We start from the raw sequence: 21850 nt of genomic DNA on the forward strand, positions 1-21850 counted from the left end.
CCACCCCCCAGCTGCACATAAACAAAGGGGCGGAATTTGCTTGTGCTGACGTCATTGACTTTATATGGCCACATGGCCATATTAGGTCAACATCATTGACCCAATATAGCCATGTGGCTAGATAAGGTTAATGATGTCATTGCATCCTGCCCCTTTGCTTATGTGCAGCTGTGGGCGGGGAATTACCCGGCCATAGCTGATTGGGCGGCAGCAAAAGGAGCACCCTACTGTGTTTGGAGGATCTTAAGGTTGAGCCAGGTTCGGTCTGAACCTAAGCTCATCCCTATTTCTAAATAAAGCTGGTGTAGGAATGTCTGAACAATAAATTACATGTTTGTTCTATAATATTTTAATCTATTGGACTTTAAGAGTCCTTAGATGTGGTGGTTGCATTCATTTTCTTTTTTCAACATTTTCTGTAGGTACAGAAAAATACCTGTTGATCTTACAGAATGGAGATGAGATGAGGTGAGGCGTTTGTAGCCCAAACTAGAAGAGCAGCCTAGGATGATAGCACTGCTCCTCCATATCATACAGCGAGTGTTGCCACACTAGGACAGGAGGTGTGTTGCTGGCAGGATTCAAAAGTGGAAGAAAATGAAATCTAATGCAGCCACCTCATATAAAAACTAGTAAACTGCAGTATATTATCATTTTGCTTTAGGTATAAACATGCATACTTAGCCCATACTAGGTATGCGTTTTACATACCATGTTTCCCCGAAAATAAGACACTGTCTTATATTTTTTTTGGCTCAAAAAAAAAAACACACTAGGTCTCATTTGCGGGGTAGGTCTTATTTTTTTTTTACTGTATAACAATCCAAAGTTAATGCAAATCCAAATTAAATAATCCAAAATGGCAAAGTTAAGAATAGGGTGATCAGGGCAATCAGGGGTTTCGTAGCTTTCCAAGAGCAATTTGATAACCAGAATGAGCGAAGCGCACATTTACTATCGATACCTCACAGGCGGAGTGCATTTGGTATCACTCCGCCTGTGACAGGAGCTGGCGCTATAGAGGAAACATCGGCTTATGCGGCTGTGTTCCCTGCGCTGCCGCCTCGCTTCCTCTAGCGCTGGCTTCGTTGGCATGGCTGATTATCTTCCGCGACTCTTCAAGTTCCCCCTTATGCCACCACCGGACCTGGGAATGGTCACAACTAGGTCTTATTTTCGGGGTAGGTCTTATATTTTAGCAATTCCCAAAAATGGTACTAGGTCTTAATTTCAGGGTAGGTCTTATTTTGTTCTCACAAGTGATTATGCAGTGGTTGGATCTTCCAACTGCTATCTTCTGTCTCAGACACCTTTTGCACAAATCTGCTTCCTAAAATAATTGAAAATTGACCTCTATTACATGAGTCTTCTAGATGACAGCAAAAGTTCATAGACATCTCACTTTCAACTTATTTACGATCTGAAAAAAAGCCGACTCTTCTTCGCAAGGCAGAAACACGCACTACCAATTTTAAAGAAGGGGTTTCAAAGATCACCTCCTGCCAATTACTGCATTTAATTTGGACACTGGTAAATTACCCATGAAGCTGACCATGTACAAGCAAAGTGAAACAAGCAGCTAATTAATAGACTGGCCTGTCAAAACATTTCCATGTCTCTATATGAAATAAGATAAATGAATTGGGACACAGCAGCTTGGCATTATGCCACTGAACTAGACAAAACAATACTATAGTTTGGTTGAAGCACAGTCCCTGTAATTTATAAAGAAAAGTTATAGGGGAGCATTAGAAATCTGTCTCCCGTCAATGCAACTTGTGACTGATTCATGTAACTGTTAGTAAGGTGTATATGAATCTGTCGCTTTTCATTAATTTGGCACAGAACTAATAAGGCCATGGCACCAGAAAAGTCTTGCAAATACTTTATTAAATCGCCCCCTGCATACAGTATTTATCTTGTATATTGCACCACAGGTTTATTTTTGGTATAAAACAATCACTGCTTATATGAAGTATGTCAAAATTGGTTTGTAGAAAAAAAAGTTTTAAATTTTTCAAAAACATTTTTTTTTTAAGAGACATCCAAAATTGTGGACATTTACAAAAGCCTTTATAAAAGGGCCTTGCAGCATTGGCATCCCTGGTTCAAATCCCGGCCAGGACACTATCTGTGTGTTCTCGCTGTGCATGCGTGGGTTTCCTCCCATGCTCTAAAGACATGCTGGTAGGTTATTTGGTTCCTGTCAAAAGTATGTGTGTGTGAGAAAGGGACCTTAGATTGTAAGCTCCTTGAGAGCAGGGACTGATGTGCATTTACATTATGCAAAGCACTGCGTAAATTCTTAGCACTATATAAATACCAATAATAAATAAACTGCACCATGAAACTGAACAGGTCAAAAGGTGCAAAGTGGTTACAGAAAGTCACACTACTCTTCATACCACTTTTCATTATCCCGAACATGGGACTAACATTCTTCATTTATACCAATACCAATAATCTACCCGACAGTAAAAAAAACACAAAACAGATCTCAGATGTCCAGCACTGTATATTAACAGTATATGCCAACAGACAGCAACTTTCACTGTAAAACGGAACACTAATACAGCACACATAATTGCAAACACCAGAAAATAAATGTGCACTCGAACACACACAGGGCCCACAGTTGCTACACCAACCACCTCTGGCGTTGTAAAATTTAGAACAGTACTGTGCTAGAACTCCTGTATTGGAGGTGACAGGTTCAATAAAGAGAACCTGTCACCTCCAAATGCTATCACACATGGGGCTTGTTAGTTGTTTTAAGTAAATTAAAGTGAAGAAGAAAAAAAATGTAAAAAATAGGGATAACATTGGGGAACTTGGCCTTGGTGCAGCAGAGAGAGTAAATCCAGCCCTGCCTACCTGCCCTGCTTGAAACCCTCTTTTTAATGTACACTGTAAGAAATTATGCAATTTTAATACATAAGATGTGTCAGGCTGTAAGGCTCCCATACAGACTGTACTATTTACTGTCTAGCTGATGACAGACAGTAAATAGAACGAATAAGCTGATATGGATACATGAAAGAAAATAGGATTGGTAATTTGCAGTTGTACCCTCCTTCAACATACCAGACAAACTTCAAATTTTAGCAGTGAGCACATACAGCAACAAGATGCCTCTATGAGGCTTTTATAGCCTGACACTGAGCAAACAATTCTGATGGGACTGAGAGAGAACATAAGTGATTAACATTACATATGCCTATCTCTAGGAATTTGAGGTTACACTATTGTAACAGTGGAGTCGAAATTTACATTTTTACAAATGCCCAATCCTGATGGGTACTCTTTAACCACTAGCTGCCCAGAGCAATTTCTTACATTTGCACACACATGATAAAATCTTAATTTTTGGCTAGAAAACAGCTTCAGACCTCCAAACAATGATATATTTTCTGAAAGCAGAGGCCCTGTAGAATAAAAAAAATACTAGTTGCAATTTTTTATGTCGCCCGGTATTTGCGCAAATGTTTATCAAACCAATATTTTTAGGATAAAATACACTAAAATTAAATGTAGTGCACAGAAACAGAATGTAATACCCAATTTTTTGGTAAAATATAAACGATGGGGAAACTACAGTACTGTGTTTCACACATTAACAAAAGTTAACACAATAGTCAAAAGAGAATATGGAATGGGTTGGCAATTTTGGTAGGACTGCAAAAACTGGTCACCTGCTGGACAATATTCAGCGCTGTTCAGTGGTCATGCTACAACTTCACGCCTTGGCCCAGGCAATACTTTTTATTTGGGATCTGAGCACTCTAGTGCTGCAACAACTAATCGACATAATCGATTATAATCGATTTTGAAAATAATCGTTAGCTGCAGCTCTAGAGCACTCAGGACGTGTTCAAGAGTACCTGTATCTTGACCTGTCAAGCTCCATTGATGAACTTCAGAAATGTTTTCCTGGCATGGCTTTGCATTAGGCATCTGTCTCATGATGCATCCTTGGAATCTGGTATTTCTGGTTGCCCCTGCTTATGCCTTCCACCTAGCCTGATCTTCTGCTTGTCTACACTTGTCTTCTGCCAGCTCTGATCTTTAGCCTCTCCTGATCCCATCTCTGCTTAAAAATCTAGTACCTTGTGCTGGTATTTCATTAGCAGTCATTCTAGGCAATCCCAAGGGTAGTATCTGTCTGCAGTACTGTCAGCAACTCTAAAGAAGACCACAAAATGCAGGCGCTTGCGCCTTGGCGAAAGGCTCATGCTGACAAAGAGGATCAACCTAATCCATGGCAGCAGCACCATTGCAGGTTGGGAAAAGGACAAAGTTATTACCTCTCTCATTGGACTTCAGCAACATCTGTTCAAACTGGTGCATATATCAGGCACTGCTGAAGCATAGCTAAGTGGCTAATGCATGCCAGTGTTTAAAGCACTATTATGAAACCATTTTAAGGAGGGCGAATGTGTGGGTAGGGTGCCTTCTAATGTGCTTGTAAGCACCCCTGGGTCTTTGGCTGTCTTGTTCCTATATGTGATCTTTAATGATAGATCATACAAACTTTAACTATATATGTTTCCGGACCTACTATGTTCTTCAAACATACCTCCCCATGTGGTTAGGGCAGAGAATATGAATTCTAACAGCTTTATCTTGTTGTGAATGTATAGATTGAATTCAGCAATACAAAGAGAATTAAGGCTTATGCTGTAATACCCTGACTTACCCTTTTTGCTGTGTATTCCTAACGATCCAGGGTAGTGATCTGATTAATCTTCTTGGGGGCATGGTAGCATTTTTTTCCTCTTGTTTTGTCTTCCTGTGGACTATAGCTGCAAGGCTGAACTTAGTTAACATTAGTCTTTTTTTCAGTCTTATTAGATAGATAACATAACAATAACAAAATCACAATTCATTTTCAAATAAAGTCTTTGTTACACTGATCTGACAGTCTCAGATGATGCACTCTGAGTGTCATATAGGGTAAAATCATTGGCTGACTGTTCATCACCAGTAAAGATGGAGATGTAGGAAAGAGATAATGGAGACGCAGAAGAGTCTGTTTGCATCACTTGATCTACAGCTATACCAGACACTGGAATGGAGTGGTCAGCAGGCAGCACTTGCGCTTGACTAGAAAATTTAGAAGCTGGCCTCCTGTTCTTGGAGAATCTAGGGGATGCATGTTCTCTATTGATCTGCACTCGCATGTCTGCTTTGTGAACGGTACGTATGTGTTTCTTCATGTTACTCGGATGCCTGCAGCCCTTCCCACAGATCTGCAACACATAAATAACTTTCAGAAACCTAGCAAAAATTAGCAGAAATACATTCTATGGTTATTTGATAAAACAGTAAAAGAAAAGAAAACAATACTGTATGCATGTGAAAATCAGCAAGAACTGCAGAAGGAAACAAAAACTTGTTTTTAAGGTGAAGCTCCAAACCCTTTAACTTTGTGGGCAGAGGAGGCCCGGGTTCAGAGCTAAGCCTGCTTACCACTACCCTCCTATTCAGTGAGGTGGGAAAAAGCAGACGTTAGGACTTGGTGCTTAGAAGTGAACTATGGGCTAAGTGTTTTTCCCCATAGTTCTCTTGAGGGTCACAGGAGGACATATACTAGCGTCCTCCCGTGACCCAAAGCTCAGTATATAGCGAGCTGCAGCTTGCGGTATACTGAGACCGCCACAGCCGGGACGGATCCCAATATTACTGTCGAGATCCACCCAGCTGCGTGAGTGACAGCTGGCTCTGCCTATCTAAAGGCAGAGCCAGCTGTACCCGCCCCCTCTCCCGTCCGTTCCTCCAGTCAGCGCTGGAGGATCAGAGAGGGGAGGGAATCCTTGCGGGGAGCGGTGACTGACAATCAATGCTCTCTGCAGGGAGATGATCGAGAAGTGAGCGAGCGACGGTATGCGTTCACTCACTCCCCAAACTATTGAGCCGACGTGTGACAGTTTCATTGTCACATGTCGGCTCGAACTATGAGGATGAGTGATTTTTTACTCACCTCATAGTTCTCCTTTAAGTCACCAATTGGGTACCTGGTAATATTATGCTAAAGGTCTCAGATTTCTGTAAATACATTTGGAGTTAGAGAACTATAATCAATTACTTCAGTAAAATAAGAAGGGAAGTCTGGAGTTGAGAGACATAGTAAATCATCTGTATATACTATACACAGTCTGTGAAATTTGTTACCAACCTGTTCACCTGATCAGAGGGGGTTCTAGTTACAAAAATTATCTGTAATTTAAAAGCACCTGGATAATGTGCCCATGTGCTATGGGTGTAGAATGGATGCAGGAAAGCATGTGAGGTGGCAAGACAATATGTGATAGGGTGAGCCTCATGGATTCCCATTTCACCCAGTCGCAGGTCTTCTCTATATTCACAGAAAGCAGGAATAGTGGACAGGCCCCCGACTGGACACAAGAGCTCAGGCTTAAGACTCATGTCTCTCTTATGGGCATGAGGCCAGCATGATCTAAATGGCTGAGTTTCTGTTGGAATGGTATCATCCTGCTGGTCACATTTAAGCAAACAACTTGACATCACATTTCAGGACAGAGATAAGCCTATAGACGACACAATTGGTAATTGCACTTACTTTGCAACGATATGGAAGTTCTCCAGTATGTGTCCATGTGTGCCTCTTGAGTTCTGAAATCCGGTGGAAAGACTGAACACAGAATTCACATTTAAACTTCTTCACTCCACTGGCAAACACAGTAAGATATAGGGAAACAAAAATGATTACATTAAATGTGTTCAAATTGCAAAATCTACTTTGCTATTTTGGTGAAACTAGCACAAATAACCAAGCTAAGAACTGTTGGCCAACACACTTTTCCACATCCTGGTGTCTGAAAGAAGATGCATTGCCAGAAACATTTCAGTTCTTCCTGTCCCCCAGGGGACAAAGTGCATGTAGCACTTTGTGCAATTTTAATAGGTGCAGTGGATGCAGAGCTAGTATGGTGGAGTGTGTGTTCCCCTTTCCCCCAACCTGTGTCTGAACCGGCTACTCCGGAGACAAATTATTAATAAACTCTGATGAGTGGCAGCACACAGCAGAGGCGGCAGTGAGAGACGAATCACAACACAGAACACGACAATCTGCCAGCTGCTAGTAAACATGGTACAGTGATTTATGTGATCAGAGCTGCTCTGCTATATCAGCATTCAGTGCGGTGGCTGTGAAAGACAAATCATGTATCTAAATTCATATAAATGTCTTAAAGGAGAACTATGAGGTGAGTGCTTTTCACTCACCTCATAGTTCTAGCAGACCTGTGACAATGAGACTGTCACAGGTCGGCTCAGTAGATCGGGAGGTGAGCGAGCACATACCGGCGTTCGCTCAGCTCTCGATCTGGATTCCCCCCTCCCCGCTCAGATTCCCCGCTCCGATCCGCCAGCGCTGACTGGCGGAACGGACGGGGGAGGGGGCGGGTACAGCTGGCTCTGCCTCTAGATAGGCAGAGCCAGCTGTCAGTCACGCAGCTGGGCGGATCCCGGCACAATTGTCGGGATCCGCTTCTGGTGCGGCGTCTCAGTATATCGCGGTATACTGAGCCTAGGGTGACGGGAGGACGCTAGTTTGTGTCCTCCCGTTACCCTAAGGAGAACTATGGGGAAAAGCCTTAACCCCATAGTTCTCCTTTAAAACTCCAGATTAAAAAAAATGTTGAGAAGAAAAAAAAACCTGTTTATATATAGTGAGAGAATATTAACAAGCATGAATGGAGATGCCTACTTGCTTTTGTAAATACTAAGATATACCATTCCTTAACTACTTCAGGATTCTAAACATAGAATATACAGTGGTACTTCGGTTCACAAACTTATTGATTAATATTGTACAGCACTGTCTGTGCTAAAAAACACAAAAAATGCTTCACAGCAAGTGTGCACAGGTCTGTCCGCGACCGTGATCTCGACTAGAGGAAGCCACGACCACGTGTCAGAGCGGGGGAAGATGGCGCGGTCCTGTTTGTCACCCGATTTGGAGTTTGTGAACGGAACCAAAATTTTGCCGAAGCGTTCGTGAAACAAGGTATTACTGTACTTCCTAAAAAACTTGAAGTTGAAGTTTGTAGGACATATCTCCACCATTCAGCTCCTCTCTCACTGCTGCCACTTCTCTCACTGCCACTACAGCCGGGAACTGCTGTGTATTACATAGCAGGAGCTTCCGTCAAAATGCAACCTATTACATAGACAATATTGTCAACAGAAAGCATATTCTGTCCTCAAAAAACAATGTATGTATTACTTTGTTATCTTAAGTAATGTCAAAGTTATCACCGAATAAACAGGCTCATAGTGGAAATCAAATCCGTAAGGGGTATAAAAAGGTACAAGAGCTGAAATAGTTACACTGAGTGCCGAGTAGGAGGGACTGCCTCCTTTCATTACATCAAATCATCCATAGGGCATGAGGGTTAATCACCTGAACTGGAATTTTAGGGTGTCCTGTACACATAGTACTGTAGTTATGGTTACAAGTAAATGAAATTATTTTTGTCAATGAGAGAAAATCATAGCTGTGTCTCAATTGAAATGGAAAGGTGATTTTCACAACGTTACACTGCAATACGGCTATATATCAGGGGTGGACAAGTTGATATGGAATTCAGGAATTAGTCTGTCCAGTCCAGGAGCCAGCAGCAATTTGCCATGCGTTTCTTTAACTATAATTTCCACCTTCCTCATTCATTGCACCTATACATTATACACCAAGCTTTTTTTTTTGTACAAAATGGGCTTTAATTTGATTGCATATAAAAAAAAAAGAAAAAAAAACCAAACTAATTTTTCACAGTTTTGGCAATAATAATGTGTACATAATTAGTGTATCTAACAAAGTAATTCATAATACATTCTTTTATTTGTCCTGATGGGATTTCAGTTTATTTTGATATTTTGGGAGTTATAGGTCACAATATACTATTTTAATGTGGAACAATTTTAGAATATGGTATGTTTGTCTCCTAACTTTAATAACCACCTCGGCACTATCTTTTCCTATTTTTTTATTAAACATATTTGTTTTTTTCTTTTATTAAACTTTTTACAAACTTGAACACTGTAATCTCCTCAGAGATACTTTGTAGCACACTGATCCACAACAAAGAAAGCTGCATGGCGGATCAGTGGCTGTAACAGCACTGTGATCACTGCAATTGGCTATCACAGTGCTGGGACCCCTGATTTGCTGTTAAGGGTCTGCCTCAGACACAGAGGGACCCAGCAACAGCATTAACCCAATTAACGCTGGTCCCTCCACGGACCAGCACTCATTTTCCCGTATGACGGAATTAGCAAAGATTTTGAAGGAATTTTTCCATCATCGGTCGGGAAGGGGTTAACAACTAAAGAAGGCCTCAAAGGTGCCAGATGTAATTTTAAGAAGCATTTGCTCCTGGGATATATATATTAAAGCTGCAACTAATGATTAGTTTCCTAAACGATCAGTTGGCCGATTATTTTTTCAATTACGTGATCGGATAAAAACAACATTTTGAATAAATATCATCCTTTAATTAAAATGAAATACACAAATGCAGTGCTACAAACAAAGTTTACTTCAGAATAAAACTGTGTGCACAATTTTTTGCAATCACTCTGCACTGGAACGCACGGCATTGCGGTGCCATGCGTTCCAGTGCGGGCGATCACATTGTGGGTGGGAGGCACATTTGGGGTGCCATTGAAATGAATGGCTCTGCAACACACCTCCCGCAACAGAATTTGTCAGCCCGATATATATATATATTATACATACTATAGTTACTAATGCAGAATACGTTTGGTTTTCCTGTATTAACATTTACATTGTCCAATAATAATGATATTAATCACATTGCTAGCAAAAACTAGGTCGATTTGGTGCAGTTATACTGTAGTCCCTCCCCCCACAAGTCATATCTTCACCTGCCCCCATTACAATGGAATATCACCAACGAAGCCGCACACACTAGTTTGTCTAAATTGTTCAGGTCAGGACTCTTCATGTGCTCTGCACTCTAATTCAGGCATTTTGAGAACTGGACTATCTCTACATAGGAATGAATGGGAGAACAGTGCGTGTGTAGACCTGACTGGGAAGACAAGCTGCTCTGCGGCCCCACTGGGGATATCTCGCTGGATGGAAGACAAGTGAAGAAGAGACTAGCAGGGGGCTGGGGCAGGACAAGATATAATACAGATGCTCCTCGGGTTGCGAATGCTTGGTTTACAATTTTTCAACTTTACGATCATATCCGATAGCAGCGCACATCTACTGTATGCAGATGCTTCGTTTTGGGTTGTGTATATACTGTACTGTATATAGCCTACCTTAAACTTGGCTAAAACACTTATATGCACCTACAGATGGACAAAAGCCTACTGTATTTGATAATAAAGTGTTGAATATCTTTGCGATACAATCTCTTTACGATGGGTTTATCGGAACGTAACCCCATCGTATAACGAGGAGTGTCTGTATAAATGTAATTGCACCAAGCTGCACCAATCTTAAACATCAAAACAATGCTTTATCTGTACCTGCAAAAGATTTTATGGCTTTTGTAGTGCTTTACTGCTTGACCACAAAATTCACACAACTGGAGCAGTGGTGGTTTTCCTGTGGCGGCTTCTATGTGTTTTACTCTGACATGCTGAGTAAGATCACCTGCAACAAACAAATGCTCAATAACACCATTTTATAATGTCCATAACTCATATACATGCATGCTCATATCCTGTGAATGTGTAAGTTCTGTGACATGTGGCAATGGCTCCACACATTGGGTTGTTATGCCATATGTCTTCTGGTTTCTGGATTGTACTTTGGCTTCAACAATAATTTGAATGCCTGTAAAATACATCTTCAGTATTGTGTAGGTTGTAAAAGATCAACCTTACGTCTTTTACTTGTTATGCCATTTAACTGCATGATGAGTGATGAATACAGCTTCATTTTATTAAAATGTTTCCAATGTGTGTGTTTAGTACACTGAAAACTGTCAGGAAGCATAAATGCTATTGGTTGTAGCACTGTGCAGGGGGAATGGAGGACTGCTGCAAACTTTGTGAGCAGTGGTCCGACTGTCTAGTGTACTACCCATACAGAGCAGCTTTCACTCTACTACACACACATTGAAAGAATGAAGAAAAAAACTAAAACATATTCTTTTTTGGAGCCTGACTGTTAAAGGAGAACTATGAGGCGAGCGATTTCCACTCATCCTCATAGTTAGAGGCGACCTGTAACAACGAAGCTGTCACGGGTCGGCTCTATATATCGGGAAGTGAGCAGAAACATGCACGATCTGCTCACTTCTCGATCGTCTCCCTGCGGACAGCAGTGTCTGTCAGTCACCGCTGCCTGCAGGGACTCCCCCCTCCCCTCTCCGATCCTCCAGCGCTGAGTGGAGGAACAGACAGGGGAGGGGGCGGGGACACAGCCAGCTCTGCCTCTCGATAGGCAGAGCCACCTGTCACTCACACAGCTGGGTGGATCTCTACAGTAATGTCGGGATCCGTCCCGGGTGCGGCGCTTACAGTATATCGCGGGCTACTGAGCTTTGGGTCACGGGAGGACGCTAGTATATGTCCTCCCATGACCCTAAAGAGAACTATGGGGAAAAACGCTTACCCCATAGTTCTCTATTAAATACAAGTGGGAAAAAAACAAGGCTTTAACTGGGTTTTAAATCTAGTATCGGGCACATTTTTTTATTGGAAATTTCATTACATGGCATGTTCAAATTAGTCTCAACAACAGTCAAAAAACATACAAGGGTTTATTTGGTGGCAGCTGCCCAATATTTGTAGGTCAATGGGTAGGCAGCCTTCCAAGTGTTATTTTAGCATTTCCAATGTATTCAAGTGAGAAAATAAACAAGCACTTGCTATTTTATCTAGTAGTAGTAGGTTGGGATTTTTTCCTATCTGGGAGAATGTAAACAATAGTCTTGATTTCTAATATGGGAAGAGGCTGTCACATAGGTCCCATGGGAGGCCAAAGTAAGGGTAAAGAGAGGGGGACTCATGTAAATTCTTCCTTCTTTTTACAATTCACACTGAATTTCACAGAGGAAGCAGATTCTTTACTATGCCAAACAAGATTCCAGGTTTAAAAAAAAAAACTAGCATTCATGACAAGAGAATATCCCACGGAATTGACAAATGGAGGGGGAGGGGTAGATGCTTCCTTTGTCTTCGTGACTAAATAATGTCTGTAACAAAACCCTTTTTTATTTCTAATTAGAATTCACCCTTTCACCTACCAAATGTTCTTCTTAGACATCTGCAGTACTCAGATGAACTCCGACACTAAACATCTTGACAGCCTGTAATTGCCTTTTTTTTGCAAAGCAAAACGATTATTAACTTCTCAGTTCATTACCAAAGCAAATTTAATTCCTAAATATCAAAAAGCAGGCTTGCATATAACAATGAATTATTGTTTAAATAGGCAAGGAAAAAATAGATTATACTATGACAGATGTGGAAAAATAAATAGTCTTTAACCTGGACAATATTTGACTGTATCTAATTGCCCTTTGCCATGTAAATCTAGGCCGCATTTCCTGAGCAAAGTGAAAGACTTTTTTTTTTTTGTGTGTGAATCTATTACAATTCCGCATCCTGGGAGAAGAGAACAAATGCGGAGGCATTAATTCAATATCACAGGGTGTTCTAGAGGAAGTCATTTATGTTTTATCCGATTAACCGATTAATCGAACTTAATAATCGGCTAACTAATCGATTTTGAAAATAATCGTTAGCTGCAGCTCTAATATGCGCATGTACACACACACACTTAAATATATATATTTAAATATTACCTATCATCCACAAAAGTGTATAAACTAAATTGCTGGTAATTTGCAGGCTCTTTGTGTTCTCTTCAAATACCTCTGCCTGTCTGAAAATCAGTTCTATTGTGTCTGAAAAGGACCCTGTATACAGAGCCTCGTCTTTTTTCCAAGTTGAGATTATTAAATATTTATGTCACATGGTAAGTGACAGGTTCTCTTGAAAGTAGAATTCCCTCACTCACCATTCCCGTTGCTCTGTTGCTGCAACACAGCCTGCGTAAGCTCCCTGATTATTCAAGAGCCTATACAGGTCACCTTGTTCCACCTTCTCCTTAGGCCTAAGTACTGCATTCTGGGAGGAAGTCACATGCTCCTCCATACCCAGGAGAACTGGATATTTACAGAGGGCTCCGATAAGTCAGCTTAAAATAGTGCTAAAGGCCAGGCATTCTTTTTTTTTAACCTAAATGCATTCTCTGCATTAAAGTAAAAAAGGCCCAGCACCTTTCCAAGTTCCCCTGTCCCCCCCATTCACTTGTCACCTCTGCGGGGTCTGTGAAGTCTTCTTTGGCCCCTCTCTTTATTTACTTGCAATATGCGAGTTAGACACTTACCAGTGTATATGTATAACACTAAGGGCCCATAAACACTGGGGCAATCAGTTGTGGTATGTTTAAAGCACTTGCACTAATGTGCATTGTGTTACGACAGCCCATTCTTTTGAAAACCAAATGCATTGCAGCAGTTTATAAATCTGACTGCTGCATTTCTAGTTAGCGCAGCCCATAGCAATGCTATGCATAGCAACTGCATTACCGCAAAGCAATGGTGCGAATGGGCCTTCAAGGTGAACTGGTCACACAGGCTGCAATGCAAAATCCCCGGGTATTGGTCTATTTCGTTCATACTCCAGAGAATATATCAGAAGAAAAAAATAAACCCCGTAATCTAAAACTGAGGGATGAGGGGGGTGGGAGGCGCTTTTACACCTGTGTTTCCTGTAGATGGGATAGCCAATCATCTCTTAGGTTGCTGTCCTGGAAGATGATTGGGGAAAATAAATCCCTGTATTCCAGGTTTCAGCACTTTTTCTTGTTTATTAAATAGCAGCAGGGGTCATCTGTGACATGTCTCGTGCTGAAAACCCCCGGATTCTTTTTATCTTTTAGCAAAAACAAGTCCAGAAAACAGACAAAATCCACATACTGTATAAGCCTCTCTGGATTAGAACAAAGCACAGGCAGCAGTAATGTTCAGAAGAGATTGTAACCACAATTCTACCATTTCATGACCAAGAAAAGCATAACAGTAGTTGTTGGCAACATTTGTACAAAGTGTACGTTTCTACTCTGCAGGACAGCACATATATGAACACAACGTAGGATCAGGAAGCATTATTATGTATACATACTTTTCACTTTATAGGCCTTGTCACACAGATGGCATTTGTGAGGTCTGGCTTCGGAATGGTATGCAATGTGATCATGCAGCTTTTTCAGTGTACTCAGTCCTTTCCCACACTGACTGCACTGGTAAAACTTCTTATCATGCTGGGTTGACTGGTGTAAGGCCAGCTGACAACTGAAATGTATGTGAGAATAGAAACATAAGACTTTACAAAAAACAAAACTATACAAGTTTTAACACAATACCACTTTTTTATTACATCAAAATGACACCTGTTTCATGTAAGTGACCCAAAAATGCACAGCTCAGCATGACAGCCAGGAAATCAGTGTTTTCACAGGAGTCAACAATGACAGCCGCTATACTTTCTTAACCACGTGAAGACTGGGTGTTAAACCCCCTTCCGGCCCAGGCCATTTTTCTGTATTTAGCGCTGCGGTACTTTGACATTTATTCCGTCATGCAACGCTGTACTGAAATTAATTTTATTAATTTTTTGGGGGACAGATAGAGATTTCTTGTGGTGGTATTTAATCACAACTGGGGGTTTTATTTTTTACTATATAACAAAAAAAGTAACAACATTTTTTTTTTGAAACCTGTTTTGTTATGAAACATTTATTATCACCCCAATTTTTCTGTAAAATAAAAAAGACCGGGTCACGTCGGGTAAATAGGAATCAACTGAAGAAAAGTCACCAGCACACCAAAAATCCTTTCAGGATAACCATGTATTAATTTAATAAGAACCATGTCAAGTAAAAATAAGCACTTTTGGGGCCACGCAGGGTCCCTTCATCAGGCTTAACATTTATGACATCGTCAAAGTTAAGCCTGTTGAATGGACCCTGTGTGGCCCTGAAAAGTGCTTGTTTTTACTTGGCATGGTTCTTATTAAATGAACACATGGTTATCCTGACAGGATTTTTGGTGTGCTGGTGACATTTCTTCAGTTGATTCCTGTAACCAGAGGTGCCATCCGCAGTTACTACAAGCACCCTCCTCTGTCGATGGGGCACTCCGGTAAGGAGTGCAACAAGTTTGTTTCTATATTCTGACGTCAAGTAAACAGACACCAAACATGTCAAGCCTGAAAATTGCGCGCGCCTGCAAATATCGCAAAAAACTACCATACCCAAAATTGGCCATAGATGACGCTTTAAAAGCTTTTACTGCTCTTGAGTTTAGTGTTATCAGTGATTAATGGGCCTACAATTATTACTCTCACTTTGACATTCCCGGTGATATGTAATATGTGCGGCAAAATGGGTGCAATCGTCATTTTCGCACGTGGGCGCACCTGATACAGGTTTGCATGTGTGCATATAGGGGAGGAGACTGTCAAATTTTTTTACGTTTTTTTTTTTTTTATACGACTAATTTTTTTAATGCTTACATTTTTAAAAAAACTTTATTTTTGTTTTTTTTTACATTTAACTTTCTTGCTTTCACATAGAGGGCTAAGAAGCCACTATGTGATAGCCAATGTATGCAACAGGTCCTCTTTATGAAGACATCAGGGGTCTAATGTCACCTAGAGACCCCCAGAGAAGCTGGTGAAGCATCTGCTTCACTAGCTTCTCTCCGGCTTCTGTAGCCGGGAATGACAGTTGAATGCAGAAGTGATGAAATATACATCACTTTCTGCATTCTGACACCGGAGAGGAGATCTAAAGACAGATCGTGCACTGATCCCCCTCTGATCTCCGGTGACAGAGCCGCTGTGCCGGTCCCGGCCCACACCGAGCACAGCTGATCTCACAGCCGGTGGTGGTACAAGCGATCGTGCGTCTCTACAGACGCTGGAACAATTATATTGAAACAGCCATCGCTGGCTGTTTACATTTTAGACAGTTTCCTCACTCGTGCGCACGTTAAAGAAGAGCTCTGGGTAGAGAAAAAAACTGCACTGCAAGGGTTAAGTGCTAGTTTTTCCTAGGGGGTTCAGATAAAGCTGTATTACTCACCTGATCCTCTGTCCCACCAGCTCCCTCTAAGCTGCTAGACTTGTTCCCACAGCCTCTTCTCCCCTGCGCTCCGACGGTCTAAGGACCACTGAGGTCATCATGTCTAATACAGGTCTATTGGACTCTCATTGGGCCATACACAACATGTCTGTTCTCTACAAAATTAAAAAATCTGATTCGATGGGGGGAAAAACTGTAGTTGAACTCCACATAAACACTAACTGTAAAATAATAAAAGTTACTTTAAGAAAAACACTATTGAAAAAATTAATTAAATGCACCAATCCATATAAATGTTGGCCAGTTACCAGCAGTATATGGCTCTCACCTGTAATTGAATTGTTGATCACACAAGATGCAATGGAGAAGGTTTATTCCTGGATCGTCCTGGTGATTAAGAAATTCCGGATAGGGCAATAGCAGTTCACACCTATCACACTTGTGTACAACATCAGTAATGTTTCCATCACCATTCACTCTCTCCACCACGCCACCTCCCTGCAAGCCAACAATGGTGGTGTAAATCTTAGGTTTAATGGACTCCTCATGTAATCTTAAATCATTGAGCGCAATGGGCTCTAAACTATCTGGAGTGTCTGGCTCATCACATAGATTAATGCAGATATCCGTAGCATCATCATCTGCTTCTTCTGAAGAACCATCATTGTGGATTGTAATAGGCATTTGCCTGGTAAAACCAGGACCAAGAAAGGAGTTATCTCTAGGTTCCTCCACCGGACTTGTCCTACCCAGTCGTCCGCTTTTAGCAGATTGGTTATTCTTGAAAAATCCAGGGTTCTGAACCGCAAATGTGTCCGTATAAAAGGAAGGTCGTTTGTGAATCCTGGCTTTGTCTTTTAGCTGGCCCACTCCCTCAAACCTTCTTCTGTCCTCACTAAAGAATCTGTTGTTGATGTTTGGAGGGTTATCACTGTGGTGGCTTCTTAAAGACGAGCTGTTAACCTCTGTCAACTCTGACTCCTGGTCAGGTACCTCGTAATCATCATCGGGAATACAGATTTCCTCCTTAGTATTATTATTTGGTGGGCTGCTGGAAACAGAGACCACCTGACTAGTGAGAGGAAGACTAACTTGTAGCTGATGGCCAGCCTGCATAAAGTCCTGTACATGACAAGTTGGAATCTTGTAGGTATATATAAAATCAAGAAGATGACTAAAGCCCTCCAAGCTAACATTGTCGAGAACCAAGAACTGTTGCTGCTCATTTCTTTTCAGAGCTGCATAGAAGTATTCACTGCAAGCAGAGAGGACATTTTTGTGAGCTAAGAAAATTTTACCCTCCACCATTAAGGAGACATCACAGAAAAGACCCATCGACTTCTGCTCATTCAGTTTCTGGAGGATAGACCAACCATGAGCTTCCGGAGACATTGGATCCATCTTGATTTCTGTTTAGCAGCAATGCAAATAGCTTGCTGAGACGTTAATGTCACATAAAATAACAGTCCTAGGAAAGAAGAGAATATTACAAGTAATAAAGACCACGATTCTGCAGCCAACGCCATTTAAAGTCAATTTGAGTAAAATCTCAACTGTTAGTGGTCTATTTTTAAACAACTTGCATAGTCACTCTGAACGTTCGTTCTGTGTGAATAGAGGTAAAAAAACACTGACAGGGTTATTCACTAAAGGGTGAAGAGTCTGGAAAAGGCAGGAGAAGTGAACAATCTAGGACAACATAGTTGATTTGGAAGAATTCTCCAATTCAGCTCACTTTCCAGTTCAGCCATGTTGTCCTAGATTGTTCACTTCTCCTGCCTTCTCCAAACTCTTCACCCTTTGTGAATAACCCTGAAAATGTTTTAGTTTAATGTAATACCTTATTATGGCCACTAGATGGAGCTGTGCTGGGGCTACTAGATGCTCATCGGCTCCATCTAGTGGCCTTAAAGTGACACTAAACTCAGGAGTTAAATCTTAAAAATGCATTCAACTACTTTAAAGTAGAATTAAAAGCTCATTCTTTTCGCATATATCTACTGCTACCCAGCAGTAGATATATGCAAAAACATTTAAAAAAATTAAAAAGTTACCAAACTGGTAATTACTTACCAGTGTTTCTGCCGCTTACTCCCGTCTGAAGATCTGAAGACTTGCAAGGAACCTCCACCATGCTTCACTGTTGCCTGTAGACACTTTTTATTGTACCGCTCTCCAGCCCTTCGGTGAACAAACTGCCTCCTGCTACAGCCAAATATTTAAAATGTTGACTCATCAGTGCAGAGTACCTGCTGACATTTTTCTGTGGCCTTACAGCCAAAAAGCAGTATCTCTGACCTGCAAACAAGGCTAAGCGACTCAACCATGCACGGGGTGCAGAAAAATGGCAGCAGGTGCTCTGGACTGATGAGTTAGAATGTGAAATATTCGGCTGTAGCAGGAGGTAGTTTGTTTGCTGAAGGGCTGGAGAGTGATACAATAATGAGTAGCTGCAGGTAACAGTGAAGCTCGATGGAGGTTCCATGCAAGTCTGGGGCTGCATTTGTGCCAATGGAGTTGGAGATTTGGTTTAACACTTATTTCTGAAAGCATTCTTACTTTACAGCATTTTTTCACCCCGCCTAACACTTTTGCACAGTGCTGTATATATATATTATATCCTAAAAAATAGTCTTAAAATGATATGACATTTGTGCAAGTATCAAATGCATGAAATTTTTAGCAAACACAAAGCTCTGAAAAAGTCACTACCGTGCTCATTTTTGCCTTTGTTATCCTGAATGTTATCAGAATGTTACACTACACTAGCAATTTACTAACAATTTATACAAGCCATATTTCCCCCCCTAGCGTGCATCACAATGTAGTGCTGATAGAGGAATAATGCTCTCCTAAAATACAATGCATACGTTCACTTTGAGCTTTACCATTCTGCTTTCTTCTAGAACAATCAGCAGACTTTGCTGATTTCTATTTTTCATATAGAGATGTGCAAATGATGTGAAAATATTGTATTCATTTTTTTTACTCAAAGAGAAAATATATGTAGCAAAATTTGCTACCAAATGAAAGCTCTATCTGTTAAAAACTGGAGCAGACCGAATCTGGAGGGCCTGTGCACAGCAACCAATCAGCTTCTCTGTTTCATTTTTAAATCTTAATTGAACAAACTGAAGAGAGAAGCTGATTGGTTGCCCTTGGCAACTGCTCCAGTTTTTATAAATTCCCCTCAATGTATATTATTAGGGATGTACCGATACCAGTTTTGGTATCAGTGCCGATACTGGGCATTTTCATGAGTACTTGTGAAAATGCCCCCATACTAAAGTAGAATTAAAGTCTCAATTTGTTTTGCATATATCTACTGCTAGTAAGCCCTGGCCAGGTTTAGAAGGCACACAGCCCTGGTCAGACGCCACACAGCCTCCTGAGACATAGCACAGCCCTGGTGAGCAACACAAACTATGTAGCTTCATTTTTTTTTATCCATTGCTGTATAATGTATTGCTGGGATTTGTATTCTTCTCTAGCTGGTGGTATTCTTCATAGCTGTATAATGTATTGCTGGGATTTGTAGTCTTCTATAGCTGATGGTATTCTGCATTGCTGTATAATGTATTGCCGAGATTTGTAGTCCTCTATAGCTGGTGGTATTCTGCATAGCTGTATAATGTATTGCTGGAAATTTGTAATCTTGTATAGCTGGTGGTATTCTGCATTGCGCTGTATAATGTATTGCTGGGATTTGTAATCTTCTATAGCTGGTGGTATTCTGCATTGCTGTATAATTTATTGCTAGGATTTGTAGTCTTCTATAGCTGATGGCATTCTGCAGAGCTGTATAATGTATTGCTGGAATTTGTATTCTTCTCTAGGTGATGGTATTCTGCATTGCTCTATAATGTGTTGCTGGGATTTGTAGTCTTCTATAGCTGATGGTATTCTGCATTGCTGTATAATGTATTGCTGGAATTTGCAGTCCCTCTACAGCTTGGAGTCAGTGGCAGAACTACCAGGGGCGCAGAGTTTGCAGCTGGGACCGGGCCCTGGCCTCTGTCCTAAAATCATTAGTCTGTATTGTTGCAAAAAAAAAAACAGGTATCGGCGAGTACTTGAGGAGAAGTTGTTGTTAATCTTTTAAATCTGCAGCTTTCATTAAAGCTCAACTAAGCTTTGAGTAAGCCAAATAAAAACAAAAGTGCATCAAAACAAAAGTGCAAAGTCGTATTACATATTATTATTTTTTTTAGAAAGCAGTCACAGCACAAGTAGAAATGCCAGTGTGAGGCCAGAATGCCACAGAGAAGGACCCTTGCTCTTTGTGTGAAAGCAACAGTATCTCTTCAGAGGTCCAACTCCCCCTACTGAAATAGAAATAGAGCTATCCATTCAGATTGGATGTAGTAATGGGGGGGTGCCACACCTCTGCAGAGAGACCACTGTTTCCACAGAGAGAGCAAGGGTCCTTCTCTGAAGCATTCTGGCAGGGGACAGGCTTTTCGATCTAAAGAAATCAAACAGTAAGGGCTTGTTCACACCATGTCTGCTAAGCTGCGTTTTTCTGAACATCACCACACATGTACAGTGTGAACAGGGCACATAGAAAACTACTGTATTCTGTGCACACCATACATTTATGGTATGTGAAGAAAAACAACTTAACAGACATGTTGTTAACAAGCCCCAAGACTCTGCACACCTTTTGTTTTGATGCAGCTGGAATGTATTTAATGATTTTAAAGAATGATTCCACTTTCCTACAAAATTTACTTGCCCAGATCATTCTGCCTCCTCTGCCTGCCCCTGCTATCATACATTTTAGCTGCATGCAGCACCCCCTGAGCAGACCGTACACCACACTGCAGTCCTGCACTGAGGATCCAGCATAACAGGCGCAAACGGTGAACATTCATTGGTCATATGACCATACTGACCAATGAAATGCACGTCTTACTTCTAGGACTCATAAGTGCTTCTTAATGGTAAGTGTGGTCATGTAACCATGCTGACCAATGAGCGCTCGCCATTTGCGAGTGCCATGCTGAATCCTTAGTGCGGTGTAAGGACCGGGGGAAACAAGGGTTGGGCAGGTGCACATGCCGCTAAAATGTATGATTTGCGGGGGCAAGCAGAGGTGGTGGAATGGTCTGGGTACGTTTATTTTCTCACATTTTGTGGTTAAGTGGATTTACCCTTTAAAAAGTTTGAAGGGTTTTAGAGGAATACCCGGTGATCCTGTCATGTGGGTCTGCGTGCAGGCACTTCCTGTTGCAATGTGGGTCTGCGTGCAGGCACTTCCTGTTACAACTATTGCCCAATCATGTTCCTGCTTTGTCACCCATTACAGGCAGCTGTGCTAACTCACATTGCACAGGCATGGTCCACCACTGAAAAAAAAAAAAACCCATCCAGAGCAATTATGTGCGGCCATTGCTGGGTGGGTTGCATGTAGAAATAAAGTGGTTCGGGGACTGGAGGAGATCAGCAGCACTCGGATGAAAACCGATGTTTAAAAGAAAAATGGCACTTCTGACACACAGAGCTTCAGCAAACTAAACGTCATCAAGTTTGGGTTTATATCCACTTTAAATGCATATTTGTAATGTACACCTGCACGGCTTCTCCTCCCCCATATCACACACATCCCAGGTAATAAACTTACCTCTGCTCACCGTTCATTGCAGCCTCGCTTTCACCTCAGACACAATGATGTCATCCAGAAAAAAAAAC

At 41.3% G+C, this 21850-nt stretch overlaps 1 protein-coding gene across 1 annotated transcript; it reads right to left on the bottom strand.

The window, feature by feature from the left end:
• Positions 1 to 4845: 4845 nt before the first annotated feature.
• Positions 4846 to 17560, bottom strand: LOC108783783 (myoneurin-like). Its single transcript, XM_018552432.1, has 5 exons — positions 16488 to 17560; positions 14197 to 14366; positions 10525 to 10651; positions 6581 to 6689; positions 4846 to 5249 (listed from the first exon to the last, which is right to left on the bottom strand). The coding sequence occupies exons 1-5, from the start codon at positions 17558 to 17560 to the stop codon at positions 4905 to 4907; spliced, it is 1824 nt and encodes a 607-aa protein (XP_018407934.1). The 3' UTR covers positions 4846 to 4904.
• Between the last annotated feature and the right edge of the window lie 4290 nt (positions 17561 to 21850).

Source organism: Nanorana parkeri, unplaced genomic scaffold (assembly GCF_000935625.1).
Source record: "Nanorana parkeri isolate BGI_ZX_2015 unplaced genomic scaffold, ASM93562v1 scaffold88, whole genome shotgun sequence".
Lineage (NCBI taxonomy): Eukaryota > Metazoa > Chordata > Amphibia > Anura > Dicroglossidae > Nanorana > Nanorana parkeri.